Source organism: Sparus aurata, chromosome 5 (genome assembly GCF_900880675.1).
Source record: "Sparus aurata chromosome 5, fSpaAur1.1, whole genome shotgun sequence".
NCBI lineage: Eukaryota > Metazoa > Chordata > Actinopteri > Spariformes > Sparidae > Sparus > Sparus aurata.
In genome coordinates, this window is record NC_044191.1 from 31,397,372 (window position 1) to 31,409,792 (window position 12,421).

General features: G+C 47.5%; 1 protein-coding gene across 5 annotated transcripts in view; it reads left to right on the forward strand.

Annotated features, from left to right (window-relative positions):
- The window catches only part of smtnb (smoothelin b), a 48,880-nt gene that overhangs the window by 22,145 nt on the left and 14,314 nt on the right, over positions 1-12,421 (forward strand). For all 5 annotated transcript variants that reach the window (XM_030417061.1, XM_030417062.1, XM_030417064.1 and 2 more), the window contains 5 exons: positions 2,664-2,739; positions 5,785-6,473; positions 7,702-7,753; positions 8,998-9,612; positions 11,555-11,628. In XM_030417061.1, coding sequence (XP_030272921.1) covers positions 2,664-2,739; positions 5,785-6,473; positions 7,702-7,753; positions 8,998-9,612; positions 11,555-11,628 — 1,506 coding nt within the window. The remainder of the gene's footprint in view (positions 1-2,663; positions 2,740-5,784; positions 6,474-7,701; positions 7,754-8,997; positions 9,613-11,554; positions 11,629-12,421) is intronic.

A 12,421-nucleotide genomic window follows, 5' to 3' on the forward strand; every position in this document is an offset into this window, starting at 1 on the left:
GGACAGTTGTTTTTGTGTTTACCGGCTTCAGCTTTTGCAATTACAGTCCAACACAAATGGGCTCCTGAAGCCAGATGGGATGAGCGGATCCGGAGGAGCGTTGGAGTGGGACGGCGTTAGTGTTGGTTCCACTCCGTCAGGGGCTCTGAGGGAAGCCGCTAATGACAGCACGGTGGCTGGCAGCAGGTCCGGAGCTCTGCTCGCCGTCTCCAGTTCCACTGTTTTTCCCTTTTTTTTCTCCTCCCCTCTGCCTCGCTGTCTGTGAGAAGTATGTTCCCTGTGGTTTGGTGGGAGCTGTGAAATGATGGCTGTCTGTCTGAGTCCTGGTAGAGGAGGGGCGTGTGAGGAGAGACTTGTCCTCTCTAATTGTGTTTATGGCTCAAACACAATTATCTCCCCCTGTGACTCTTTGATTGAGTGACTCCGCTCAGAAGCAGAGCGCCCCTTTTGTGCGTGACCTCTCGCATTATTACACTGTGGTGCCTTCAAGTCTTTTGTGTCGCTGCGGAAGACAGTTAGCGTCCTCTAAACTCATCAGACACTGTAATGACTCACTGAACGAGCGTTTCACTCAGTTTTCTGGTCTCCACTGTGGCGTCTCGGCCTGTGTGAGAAACTTTTACCGTTGCCTTGAAAAGCGGAGAAGACTTTTTTTTTTTTCAGCCCCAGAATCTGTGCTGACACTTTTTTTTTTTTTTTTGCTCCATGTGGAAAGAAAGTGGAAGGATTGGAAAAAAAGTGACACTGGAACTCTGATGTCACATATGACATTCCAGTTTTCCAGCTTCATTTGAAGAAAGTTTGTGTGAGGAAAGTGTTTTTTTCTTTCATGCACACGTTGATCTCTCCTCCAGTTTAGCAACAAAAGTTAATATGATTTACTTTATTTATCCATCTTATATAACTCCATTATGTCACGGTTTAATTTTATAGAGTTTTTGTTTCAACAGATCAACTGCCACTGACCCCTAACGACTTATATCACTGTTGACGCTTCCTTTATAGAAATTCACCTGACTTCCTCCTTTGCTCCTGTAATAAGTACGACAACCACTAGATGTCGCCACCTAACAAAAAATTTATAAAAGTCATAATCAGCTGCTTTTTCTGAGGAGGACAGGCGGCTGTTTATAGTCTAAGATTGTCAGAATTATCAATACTGCAATACTTTTTCTATATGATGTGTTTGAAATTGTAAGAAGTCCTATTAATTGTACATCCTGTTGTGTGGAAGCTTTAGAATAAACAGATCTACAGTCAGATTAAACATGAACCCTCCATGTGACACAGATGTCAGAATTGATCTTATCTTGTTCGCTAGGACTTTTATTCTTTGTGCCTTGGGATCCAAAAGGGTGTTAAGTATTGATTTTTTCCAGTAGTATTCCATTAGATTTTTATCAATATCACCTGTACTGTTTGTGCTGTCGTCTCCAGCGACTGTGTCTGATTACGTTTTTCTCCTCGTTGGTTGAGCCGCTCTGCCCTCTAATGTGCTCAAGGTGGGGAAGGTCACAGTCGACGGAGCAGAAATCTCCCCGTCCATTTCTCCCCTCGTGTTTCTGTTCGCGCTGGGCGTGTTCGATCACCACATTCAGTCGCGCTCTCTCTCTAATCAAACCTCGCATTGATTGAAAGTAAAACACAAACAACTGTAAGATTCTCACACTGTAGCTGCCGCTGACAGCTGTGCCAGGACAACGCTGTTTACACACGGAGCAGTGATTGTAGCGTGCGATCGTGTGGTCGGGTGTGTGTGCTTTCTTTCTCTTGCTTGAAAGCCTGTGAATGTGTGTTGAGAAGCTTTTTGGAGTAATAATAGGGCGTAAATTATATTTTCAGTATGCAAGGTCATGTCCTGTGTGTTTTTTTTTGAGATCCACCCAAACTTTTGTCGGACCGCTCTTGATCCTGAACACCTTTGTGGAAATCATGTGCTGTTCATCTTTTCACACGAGCCACGCGGTGATGCGAACCACCTGCAGCTCCGCACACAAGAGCTTTTTGCCCTTTAATAGAAGCGTTTGTCTCGGGGTGTTGTGGATTAGGAATATGTGTGGGAGTGATTTAAAGAGTGTGTGTGTGTGCACACGTGCTCAGAGGAGCCTTGTTTGTGCAGCTGATTCTCCTGTGGAGTGGCTCAAGGTCAGGCACCAGAGGCCCAACAGTAGTGCCGGCTTCATGTTCATCCCTCCTCCCTTACGCGCTCTACTCCAAACCTCACCGGTTTCCTCCCCATCTGCCAAAATACTGCAGCCGCTCCTCTGAGATCTCCCTCCTGCTGCGACTATCCTCTCTCGGTGCAGGTTGGAGCCGCAGAAAGAGGTAGTCTTGAAGCTGCTGTTGTTATATATTGGCTGTTTGGACACTCAGGGCATCCGTCTCCCTCTCTGTCAGACGTACACGAAGGAAAATAAAACAGATCGTTACTTTTCCAGCTGGCCGAAGCATGTTGCTCATCATGGCTGGAGCGTTTGACCTCGACCTCCAGCGAGAGATCGTGGTGATCTCCAGCTGTCCTCAAACAGACGATTGTAGGACTGATGTTGTCGGAGCATTTAGTCAGTTCTGAAGAAGAAGACATTGTGACCTGAGAAATAAAATGGGATGATTCTGGTTGGATTCCTGTGTGACCCTTTTCTTTTTCTTTGTCTTTTCAACAGGAGACAGAGCGGGAGAGTCACAGTGAGCGCAACAGATCTCAGTTACGTGGCCAGCAGACGCAACAGAGAAGACACGGTGAGAAACACTTGCTCGGTACCAGACGGCTTCTGACTTTTGGATCTGCAGAAACAGAACATCTTTTATATACTGTAAAAACCAGGTTTCTGTAGGCGCCTTCAACTCGACGCCAACACTGACCACCTCTGTTGAACGCGCCTGCATACATCCGCCTTGATGCAATTTCCTCTTCGCCGCCTGTTAAAATATTCCGCTAAAGGAGGCTTTCTCCTGCGGTGGCGGTCAGGAGGTCATATTAGCTCAGGCTCTTCAAGCACCTTCATTGAACTTTTATTAACTGTTTGGAGTCAACTCTCAGCCGCAGGGCTTAATGACTTTGACTTCTTAAGTGTGCGGTAATTTCATTAAGCGCTCCGTTAGCCCAACCATTAATAAAGTAGTATGAATGCGAGCTTTCAGGAGGTAATGAATGTGCTACGTTCTCTTGAATCCTTGAAACTTAACAGGCACAGAGCCGGACGGTAACAGCTTGTAAAACGTCAAGAGTGCATTGTTGAGGTCATGAATGTTGTTACAAAGCTACCTATAGCTTGTCCAGTTTGAGGACAAACGTCCTCAGAAAATCCCCTCCAATCCTCTCATATAGGACACTAAATTTAACTCTGATCTTCTTTGGCTGAAGATGAAAGTGTTTTTGTTCCTTTGTGTAAGCCCGAGCCTGGCTGACCTGCACTTGGCCCGAGGCTGACAGCCATAATAGCGTTGTTCTGTGTGGCCTGGTCTGCCCTGGTCCTGACTCCCAGCGTCCCTCTCATGGACGTGGGTTTGGGTGGTGGGGTTATGGGAGGCAACAGAGAGGGAAACCCAACGGCCACACCTCGGCTAAATTAAGCTGATACCAGAACAAAACTATGGCCCACATGTGACTCGACGTGGCGGAGAAACTTCCCACTGTTCCTTATTTATCCCTGCCTTACAATTTAAACCCGGGTGAAGCTCGGGCCAACCAAAAGAGACCACCGTAGGAAAGCAAAGAAGGAAGGCGCGTTTTTAAACGGATCAACAAAGACTCAGACGATTGTGGTCAGGAAGGGACGGTGTAGCCAGTGTGGGCCGCTGGTTCTGTTCAGCAGAGTGGAAGTGGCAGAAAATAAGAGCTTTACTTCGACGATCAGTGGCAGGTTTCTCTTTGGTCTTTGAATGCAGCACGAACGCATACCTCTACCTCTCAGACGGGCCAGCTTATATTTACATGCTTCACCTCAATGACCATGTGTCCAGATGTACAGTTGAAACTATAGCTGTGAAGGCTGTGATTTAGGAAATTGAATGCTTGCTGAGCCTCGAGGAAACACAAAAGAGACGAACGTACTCGACTTGAAGTTTTTAAACGAATGCCAATTTCGCACAGAAGTCCGACGAAGGTCTGAACACAGGAGCACTCGGTGCCGATCATGCAGGAACTTGGTCTGCAACTGTAGCGCCATGATAGTTACAGCTCAAACACAGGAAAGTGTACATTATCTAGTCCTACAATGACTAGATAATATAACAATATTATACGGTTATTATGATGGGTGTTACATTTAGGTTTCGTCCCATCCCCGCTCCCCGTTCAATCAGCTTTCCGTCCCCATGTCAGCCCTCGTATGTACACAGTCCACAGCTGCTCTAAAACCTGTAGCTGAACACACAATCTGGCATGGTTCGCAAAAATGTTGCGCTCAAGTAGCATCAAGGTGTGAAAAACCCACGCAAACGCCCGGTCATCAGCAGGCGAGGCGGAAACATGTGTTGACCCGTTCACAGCCGGGACAAACATGAGCTCTCCTCAGGTCACTGCGTCAGTGAGGAAGGAGTACAAAGACAACCCTCGCTTGGCCTTTTTTTTTTCGTTTGTGCTCTATATATTGACTGCTGGCAGCAGAGTGCACACGCTGCTTTTGTAGCTATTTCAGAGAAAACATGGCAAGCCTCTCATTACCCAGGAGCAGTGGGGATTTTCCCAGAAATCACTACACAATGGACATCGCAGCATCCCGATGGCAAAAAAACAAAACAAAACATGAACAATAACGTGAGGTTCTCACTTCAGCTGCAGTGGGGCAGTAATTGAGTTTGGGTTGAGTGCATCATTAGATATAGACACTGCTGTCTAGTGGACCATGTTACATAATCATCTGGTCTGTTTAATCAACACCTTGCGGCCATAAATAAATCGATTGTAAGCAGTTTAGCGAGAGTCTTTTTTTCGGGAGGTGTTACGCAATAAAAGCTGTCACAATTGATCCCGTCTCCTCCCGAAGGTCGAGAGAGAGAGATCGCTGCGGCCGCCGTTCAGACCGGAGTCTCTCTTTGATTTGGTTTGTAAATGACAGGCACGCATACTCGGTGAACCCCATTTGGTTGCAGAGTTGGTGCAAACGCAGGTCACACAGAAGGGTTTTCATGCCTCGGTGTGTGCGCACGGGATCGGATACACTCTCAGTTTTCTCTGTTTTCGTTATCTGCGGTGCGTACGCGACCTCAGATATTCCATCACTAGAGGCGCCGCGGGGTGTTGGAGGTAGGGACCATCACAGGGGGAGGATGTGGGCGCCGCTGTGTTGTTTGGAGTGTGGTTTCCTGAGGAGAGAGGGAGCAGTGAAGGACAGAGGGGAGGGGAAGTACTTGTCCTGGTCTCCATTTCACCCCCGCTTCCTCCCCGACTTCTTCTACTTGCATACCGCCTATAGCTATGCCACATGCTCCCTCTCTTTAGCTTTGACCACTCCCTCTCTTTTTACGCACATCCACCATCACAATCTCGCAGATCTTGCTCAGGAACTGAGGCTAGTCTGGAGGAAATGCCTACATCCCCTCAAGTCTCCACGTGCCTCCTTTGTGATCCCGAGCGATACTTTCTGGCCCGGCCTTTCATGGGGCCCCGGAGCCGCAGAAGAATTTCATTTCCATCAGTTCGATCTCAAACCTCACCACCTACTGCTTCCTTCACTCACACAGTAACAACCTCTGTGCTTTAGTTTCATGATGTGAGAGGACGAATTGCGTGAATCAGGAAAGCTTTTATCGCTCACTTTTCATTCTTGTTTTCTGTTTCAGGCTCCAACTCAGGCATGGTGTTGGTTCTGGATCACCTGGTGAAGGATGACAGCTCTGGACCTCCGCTGATCCAGCCCCAGAGAGAGGCTGTGACCGCGGAGCCTGAGCTGGTGCTGTCTCATCGTCAAAGGTCGGACTCTTCAGCTTCAGACCGCAGCGTCACCTCTGTGCTTTCCAGGTCCAATCTGGATTCTGTGGCCTCAGAGAAGAGTCTGGGCTCAGCCTTCAGAGCCCGGCTGGACTCTGGAGCCTCAGACAGGAGCCAGAGTCCCTCCCAGCGTGGTCGGCTAGACTCTGGGGCATCAGAGCGGAGCGTCAGCTCCCAGTCCTACGTCAGACAGAGACTGGGCTCAGATGTCTCAGACTCTGGTGGAAGACCCCGTTTTGGCTCCGGGGCATCAGACAGCGTCGGCCTTTTGTCAAGGAAACGGACGGACTCAGGGACGTCTGACCGGAGTGTGAGCGTGTCCTCTGAGGAGAGAGGTCCAGCGGAGGAGGTGGAGGTGGCCATGAGTGGTTCGACTTACAGCACAGATTCAGAAACCGAGGGCAGAAGCGAAGGCCAAGCCGACCAGGACCACATCGTTGAGCAGGACCAGCCTGATGGTGCCGTTCTGTCTCGGAAGGAGCCCGCGAACGGCCTGCTCAACGGCAGCGCCAAGGGAAAAATCGACTACCAGAAACCAAAGGTAGAGTATACAGTCCTCGTCAGATGGATGCTTGATGTGTTTGAGTCTGGAATGAACAGACGGGTGACAAAGTAAATCCCCAGAATAAAAGAGTGGAGAAAATGCAGCTTTGTTACAGTGAAGGCACCGCTGTCAATCAAACAAAAACAGACATTTTTCCTAACTGTTTTTATAATAAAGAAACTATTAGGATTTCCATTATTTTGACCACCAAAACAAATTTCAGTTGGACTTCCTAAATCCTGGAGACCGATTTATCGACCGTCATCGTCAAAACACCAAATTAGAGAATATCTTATCAAAGCCACTCCTCATTGTATTTTCCTTTAGTTGTCACCGTCTGTATCTCAGAACAGTTGGAGTCAGCTGACGAGCAGCACCACAGTGTCCATCATAACTACACCACTAGAGTGGGGTGTTGAGCTACACAGCTCGTGTGCACCACCAGGCCGAACGCTCCATTTCTTTCTTTTCCATTTCATTATTATTATCTCTGACAAGAAACCCCGGGCCCTCCATTCTTCAGTGACACCCAGGTCCCATCGGCATCCATAAACACGTCACGCTGAGCTCGTGTTAGGCGCTGTTTAGCTTCTGGTTACTTGGCTACACAAACAAACTGTGCACCTGATTGTCTCTGCTTCACCTCAGCGACGTGTCAGCCTCACCTGCTGTCAGAGAGGGATAGGCAGCGTTGCGGGCCAGAGGTTCTGTCTCTCCTCAGCCCGCAGCGCAGAGAACACACAGAGCCGCCGCTGCTGCTGCTGCGTCGGCGCTGACTTTTAACCGTTAAGCAGCGTTTACCATCTTGGGGGCTCAGGTCACCATGACGCCATCGCGTCGCTCCTCTAAATGTGTTTACCCAAGGCTGGCCCCGGACTTCTTTTATTGTTCCCTGCAATATACGCTCATGCTCAGTCTCCTGAGAGTAATGTAAACACTCTGGGGCCCATCATGGCCCCCGCAGCCAAAAAAAGAACAGAGGCCCAGTGCTTCACTCCAAACACAAATGTTACATAATGAAAACACCACCGGTTGATTCTGTGTTTAGGATTATGTAGGACTGTGTGTGTGTGTGTCACCACTGCCATCTTATGAATGTGCACTGCTGCCGCGTTGAACATTTGGTCGTCAATGTCGACACTTAATCTCCTTTTTACTCCGTGTACTGATTGTTATTTTTCTGATTGTCATGTTTCCTGTTTTTGTTTCTTTGTTTTTTGCTTAGATAACCAACAACAACGATCTGCCCCTCTCTCATGGCAAAGCAAAGGATTCTGGTGAGAAACAAGTCCAACAGTTCACCGTTCACCACATTCATCAAGGACAAAACAAACATCTGTCATTTTTAGCTTCTAAATTAAGATAATTTGCGGCATCTCTCTCTTTTAAATCTTTGTTTATTCAGTATGTTTGACTTGAGGACTGTTGAATGAGTAGAATTACAAACTTCAAATTGCCAAAGTGTGGAAAACAGTGATTTTTCAAGCTGTTTTTGAGATTGTAGGCACTAACTGATAAAGCCTGACCGATATATTGATTGGCTGATCACAGATATATCGGTATCTGTGTGTATGAAAAACATTTTGGCTTCAAAGAATAGTGCAGAAAATGTTGCTGGGGGGGATTTATAGATATTACATTAATTTTGGTGTTTGCTAACCACATTTTAGGGATCACTGCAAAAATGTGTGAACATTAGCTGATAAATTGATCAGAATTTTTACTCCCTGATATTATTATCACCCCCAAAAACTGCATATTATTTGGGCTCCACTGTAAAAGGTATTCAGCAGATTATCTTACGATGAAACTTAACTCTACATCTACAGGTTTATGGTTTAATTGACGACCTGCTCATTACATTTGTCTTCGTCATCAGGGGAAGTGTGTGATAATCTCACACCAGCTGTGTTTTATCCTGTAAGCCTCCAGTATATGGAGCGTGTGACCATATAGAGAAGACATGTTTTAATACTCGCCATTTGTGACCGTGCTCTTCGCTGTGTCCACTGTACTGTAAACTGTGGTTTTCCTCCCAAGCATCACATCCTTTTTTTTTTTTTTTTTCCCCTTTCGTCAGGATGACCTCAGTGAATATCTTCTCCTCTAATCACTAGTGTTCTTTTCCGTCGGAGAGCCCGAGCCAAAACTCATGGGCTTTGTACACATTATCTGACAGTATTAAGGATCAGGGAGAGAGAAAAAAAATAAAATCCATGTGTGGAAGAAGAAACATGTCCTGAAAAGTCCACAGAATAGGAAGTGAAAGATGGTGAAACGGGGGGGGGGGAGGTTAAGTCAAGCAAAAATAAAGAGGCTGGAACAAAACCTAGAGAGAAGTGGAAAAGAGGAGTGGGACTTGTCGAGGGCTTTTGATGTGGAGGAGGAGAAGATGAGAGCAGGAGACTATAGTGTGCTAAATTCGGCCTGAATAGCTGAACGGATCAAGGCTCCGTGTCTCTGCCGTGTTGAGTTTGAGTTTAAATGATTTCAACTCCGCTCTTGTTTTATGTATTTACAGCACCTGAGAAGAAAGATGTCGTCTTGGAGCAGTTCAACCGCACCAACTCTGTGCGTGATCGGATGCGCAAGTTCGCAGAGCCCCAAAATGTTCCAGCCGTAAAGAAAGCCCCTCTGAGGAATGGGACCACCTCTGGCAGCAGCAGCGGCGGCGGCGGCGGCCAGACAAATCACTCCAGAGCTACCGAGCTGTTTACACACACAGCAGCATCCCTCAGCACATCTGGAGACAGGCCAGCGAGGCCCCACGGAGACTCCTCCACGTCTCACACCTCGGCCGCATCCCAGAGTCACGCCATATCTCAAGCGAGGGGTGTGGCTAACAAACCCCTGTCTTCTGCCGGCCAATGGCAAAACTCCGTGGGTGGGACGAGGCATCCAGCTGAAAAAGATGTGCACGCCTCCGGTAACTCAAAGGAAGACAGGATCCCAGGGAGAGCAGCCGGACAGCAGGTCACCCAGGGAGAGGAAGACCCGGACATGAAGACTTTCCTCACCATCGAGATCAAGGATGGGCGCGCCGCCACCTCCTCCACGTCCTCTCAGAGGGGAAACATCGTACCCATCACCAACATGGCCCCACGCATCAACACCAACGCTCTGGGGCAGAGAGCAGGTAGGAGCATCAATCTTACAGCAGCAGCGCTCAAACTCGAGCTCTAACTCGCTCTGATTTGTCAAGAATTAGTTCAGGAGCGTCTCTTATGATGCTTTTTAGGTAAAAGTTGATTATATTATCCTTTATAGCTCCCTGTGGAGTTTCTACAGTATACAAAGCTGCAGCCTATTGTGTTTCAATTTGTATGAATCTTAATTTAGCAACTCGATTGTCCTGTCCTTGCTAATATCGTCACAATGGAATCCAAGTCGCTGTGGGAGGCGACGGCACCGGGGATTCAGTCGCAAGTGGGATGGTGACAATGGTTTTTGTGAAGCCAAACAAGCAAAGCACATGGATGAGTGGGGATGGATGTTGGAGCTGAATATGGAGCAGCACGGTTGTACTGAAGGGTGTTTGTTATAGAGTGGGCACGTTTCTGAGGGGGGGAAGTAGCAGCGAGTATATTGAGACAAAGGAAAGAACAAGTGGCTGTCTCAGGCCGGGCTGAATAGTAACACTGTCACAGCGAAGTCCACACAGTGCAGCGTTTTGTTTGTGATGCGCTGTTGATATTCTCGGTGAACTTAAACAACACACGCTGCCATTCATCACTCATTTGGACTTGCGTTGAAATAAAGAAGATGTTCTAGATGGCGAGAATGTGGAGGAAGAGGTGTTCAACGTGTGCCCGATGTAATACTTTTCAGAGGAAGGACACAACAAGTTAGGAAGATGTATATCACAACAGCACTTAATGAACACGGTAGACTGGAGGACATGTAGAGAGAGAGGACAGGAAATGAGAGAAGAGCGATGGGAAAAGGACGTAACAGAGGCCCGCGGGCTGGACGTGAACCAGGGATGATGCAGTTCTTGGTCACAACCCGGGCTGGAGGCCATCAGTGAGCCACGCTGAAGATGAAAAAATTGAAAAATACAGTAGTCAGTGTGCAGCAGATGAAAACACAGAAAGTTTAAAAAATGAATGCATGGATTCATCAGCTGTATCAAACTGACAGTATCTGTTGTTCTGTGAATTATTTAATCTACTGCATTCTGTAGAGAGACACACTAACAAAAGTGCTAGTTTCTCATACTGTCGGATCATTAATAGGCACGGTTAGCTGTGGGATTTCCTCCTGAAAACATGCTGTTCCTGTACTGTACTGTACATACTCATAGTGCAAACAGCGCCGGCAGAGATTCATTAATTGCCTGAAACAAAAACATAAATAGCAGGACTCTCTCTTCGTTGCAGAAGCTAAGCTGCTACAGCTGCTCTTACGGTCTGTCCAAACAAGACGTCTTAAGTTTCAGCTCCTCGCAGCAACCGGGACCTCCAACCCAAACAGTTTATTTAAGAATCAAGCCGGACCTATGCAATTACAGCCTCCTCACCTCTTACAACCAACTCCCCCCCACCCCTCAGCAGACATTGGCAGCCCCGCTGGGCTCCTTCACGAGGGTCATAAGGTTTCTTTTCAGCTCAATTTGCCTTAATGACTTTGGGCTCCTTTTTTGGGAACCTGCCCGTCTCCTGCTGACTAAAGGCAGACGGAGATTGTGTCTCAGGTTTCTCTTAAAAGCACCCAAGAATCTTTAATGTACACGGTGCTGCGCTGCAGTGCATCAATCCTGTAGTTTATGATATAGCTTTTTTTCTGCGTGCGTGTGCCGACTCTTTCTGCAGAGTGTAGAGGACTGTTTATGTTAAAGGTGCCGTCATGTACATGTTCTCGCTTGTCTTATTAGACATGAGTCTGTGTTGTTTATGACACCATGGCAGCTTATGCAACTGACTGATGGCTACCGCCAACACTGTGCAGGAACGTGCACACGTCTCAACTGTATACATGCATGTTGGGGCTCTTGTTCAAGCCTTAATTGTGGATTCATGAATGTGAATGTTTTGTACTGAAAAACATTTTAATTTCTGTCCGTGCTGTGTGTTTTTCAGAGCTGACCCTCGGCCTCAGAGCGACACCATTCAAAGTCTCCTCATCCAGCCTCTCCTCCGGATCTTCCATCAAGGTACGGTCCCGTCTTTGCACGTTCATTTCTGGGAAATGATCACAACGCTGAGGCGCCACAGAATGCCGACAAACCCTTTCCAACGCGAATTAAAACACTTTCCCATTTCCTTCCAATTAAGTAACATTTTGTTGTCATGCGCTGCTTCAGCCCCAACTCACTTAATTGAATTCCACTCTGTTTTTCCTGCGTTCCTATCACCACAATCACCTATAAAGGCCTTAAAAGCAAGCGAGCCGGGACGGTGGAAGACAGACAGAGTGTGAGAAAAGGAGGGAGAGGAGGGAAGAACAGTGTTTATCAAACACGGAGTGGGTAGCCAGTCACATCTGTCCTTGTAGGGTATGTAAAGGAGAGCGAGGGAGAGGGAGGCGCTCGGGGCATTCCTTGTTTTCTCCCGTCGGGCCGTGCCCACTGCGATTCATCGAGGAAATGTTTCCTAAATCACACCTGTCTGTCTTCATCCAGCTCCTTTTAAAACACATGTTGACACAAGCTCTTCATCGCATCTGTTCTGAGTGGGCTACAACCCAAAGATACAGCTCTCTCTCTCTCCAAATTTGTGCAGCTGAACGTGGTCAGAGCTGTTTAGTGACAGTGGACAAGTGACTGCTGTCAGAATGAGCGGGGAGTACAAACGAGTGACCTCTGGGGTTAGGAGGAGCTGCTAAACTCCCATTTGCTTCATTCCTTATCCTCCTCTCTCCACCATGAAAGGAAGTGTCCTCATGAATGGAAAGTGGGGGATTGAGAGGGCGAAGAGAGAAGAAGCTGGTGTCCGGTGTACTTTTTT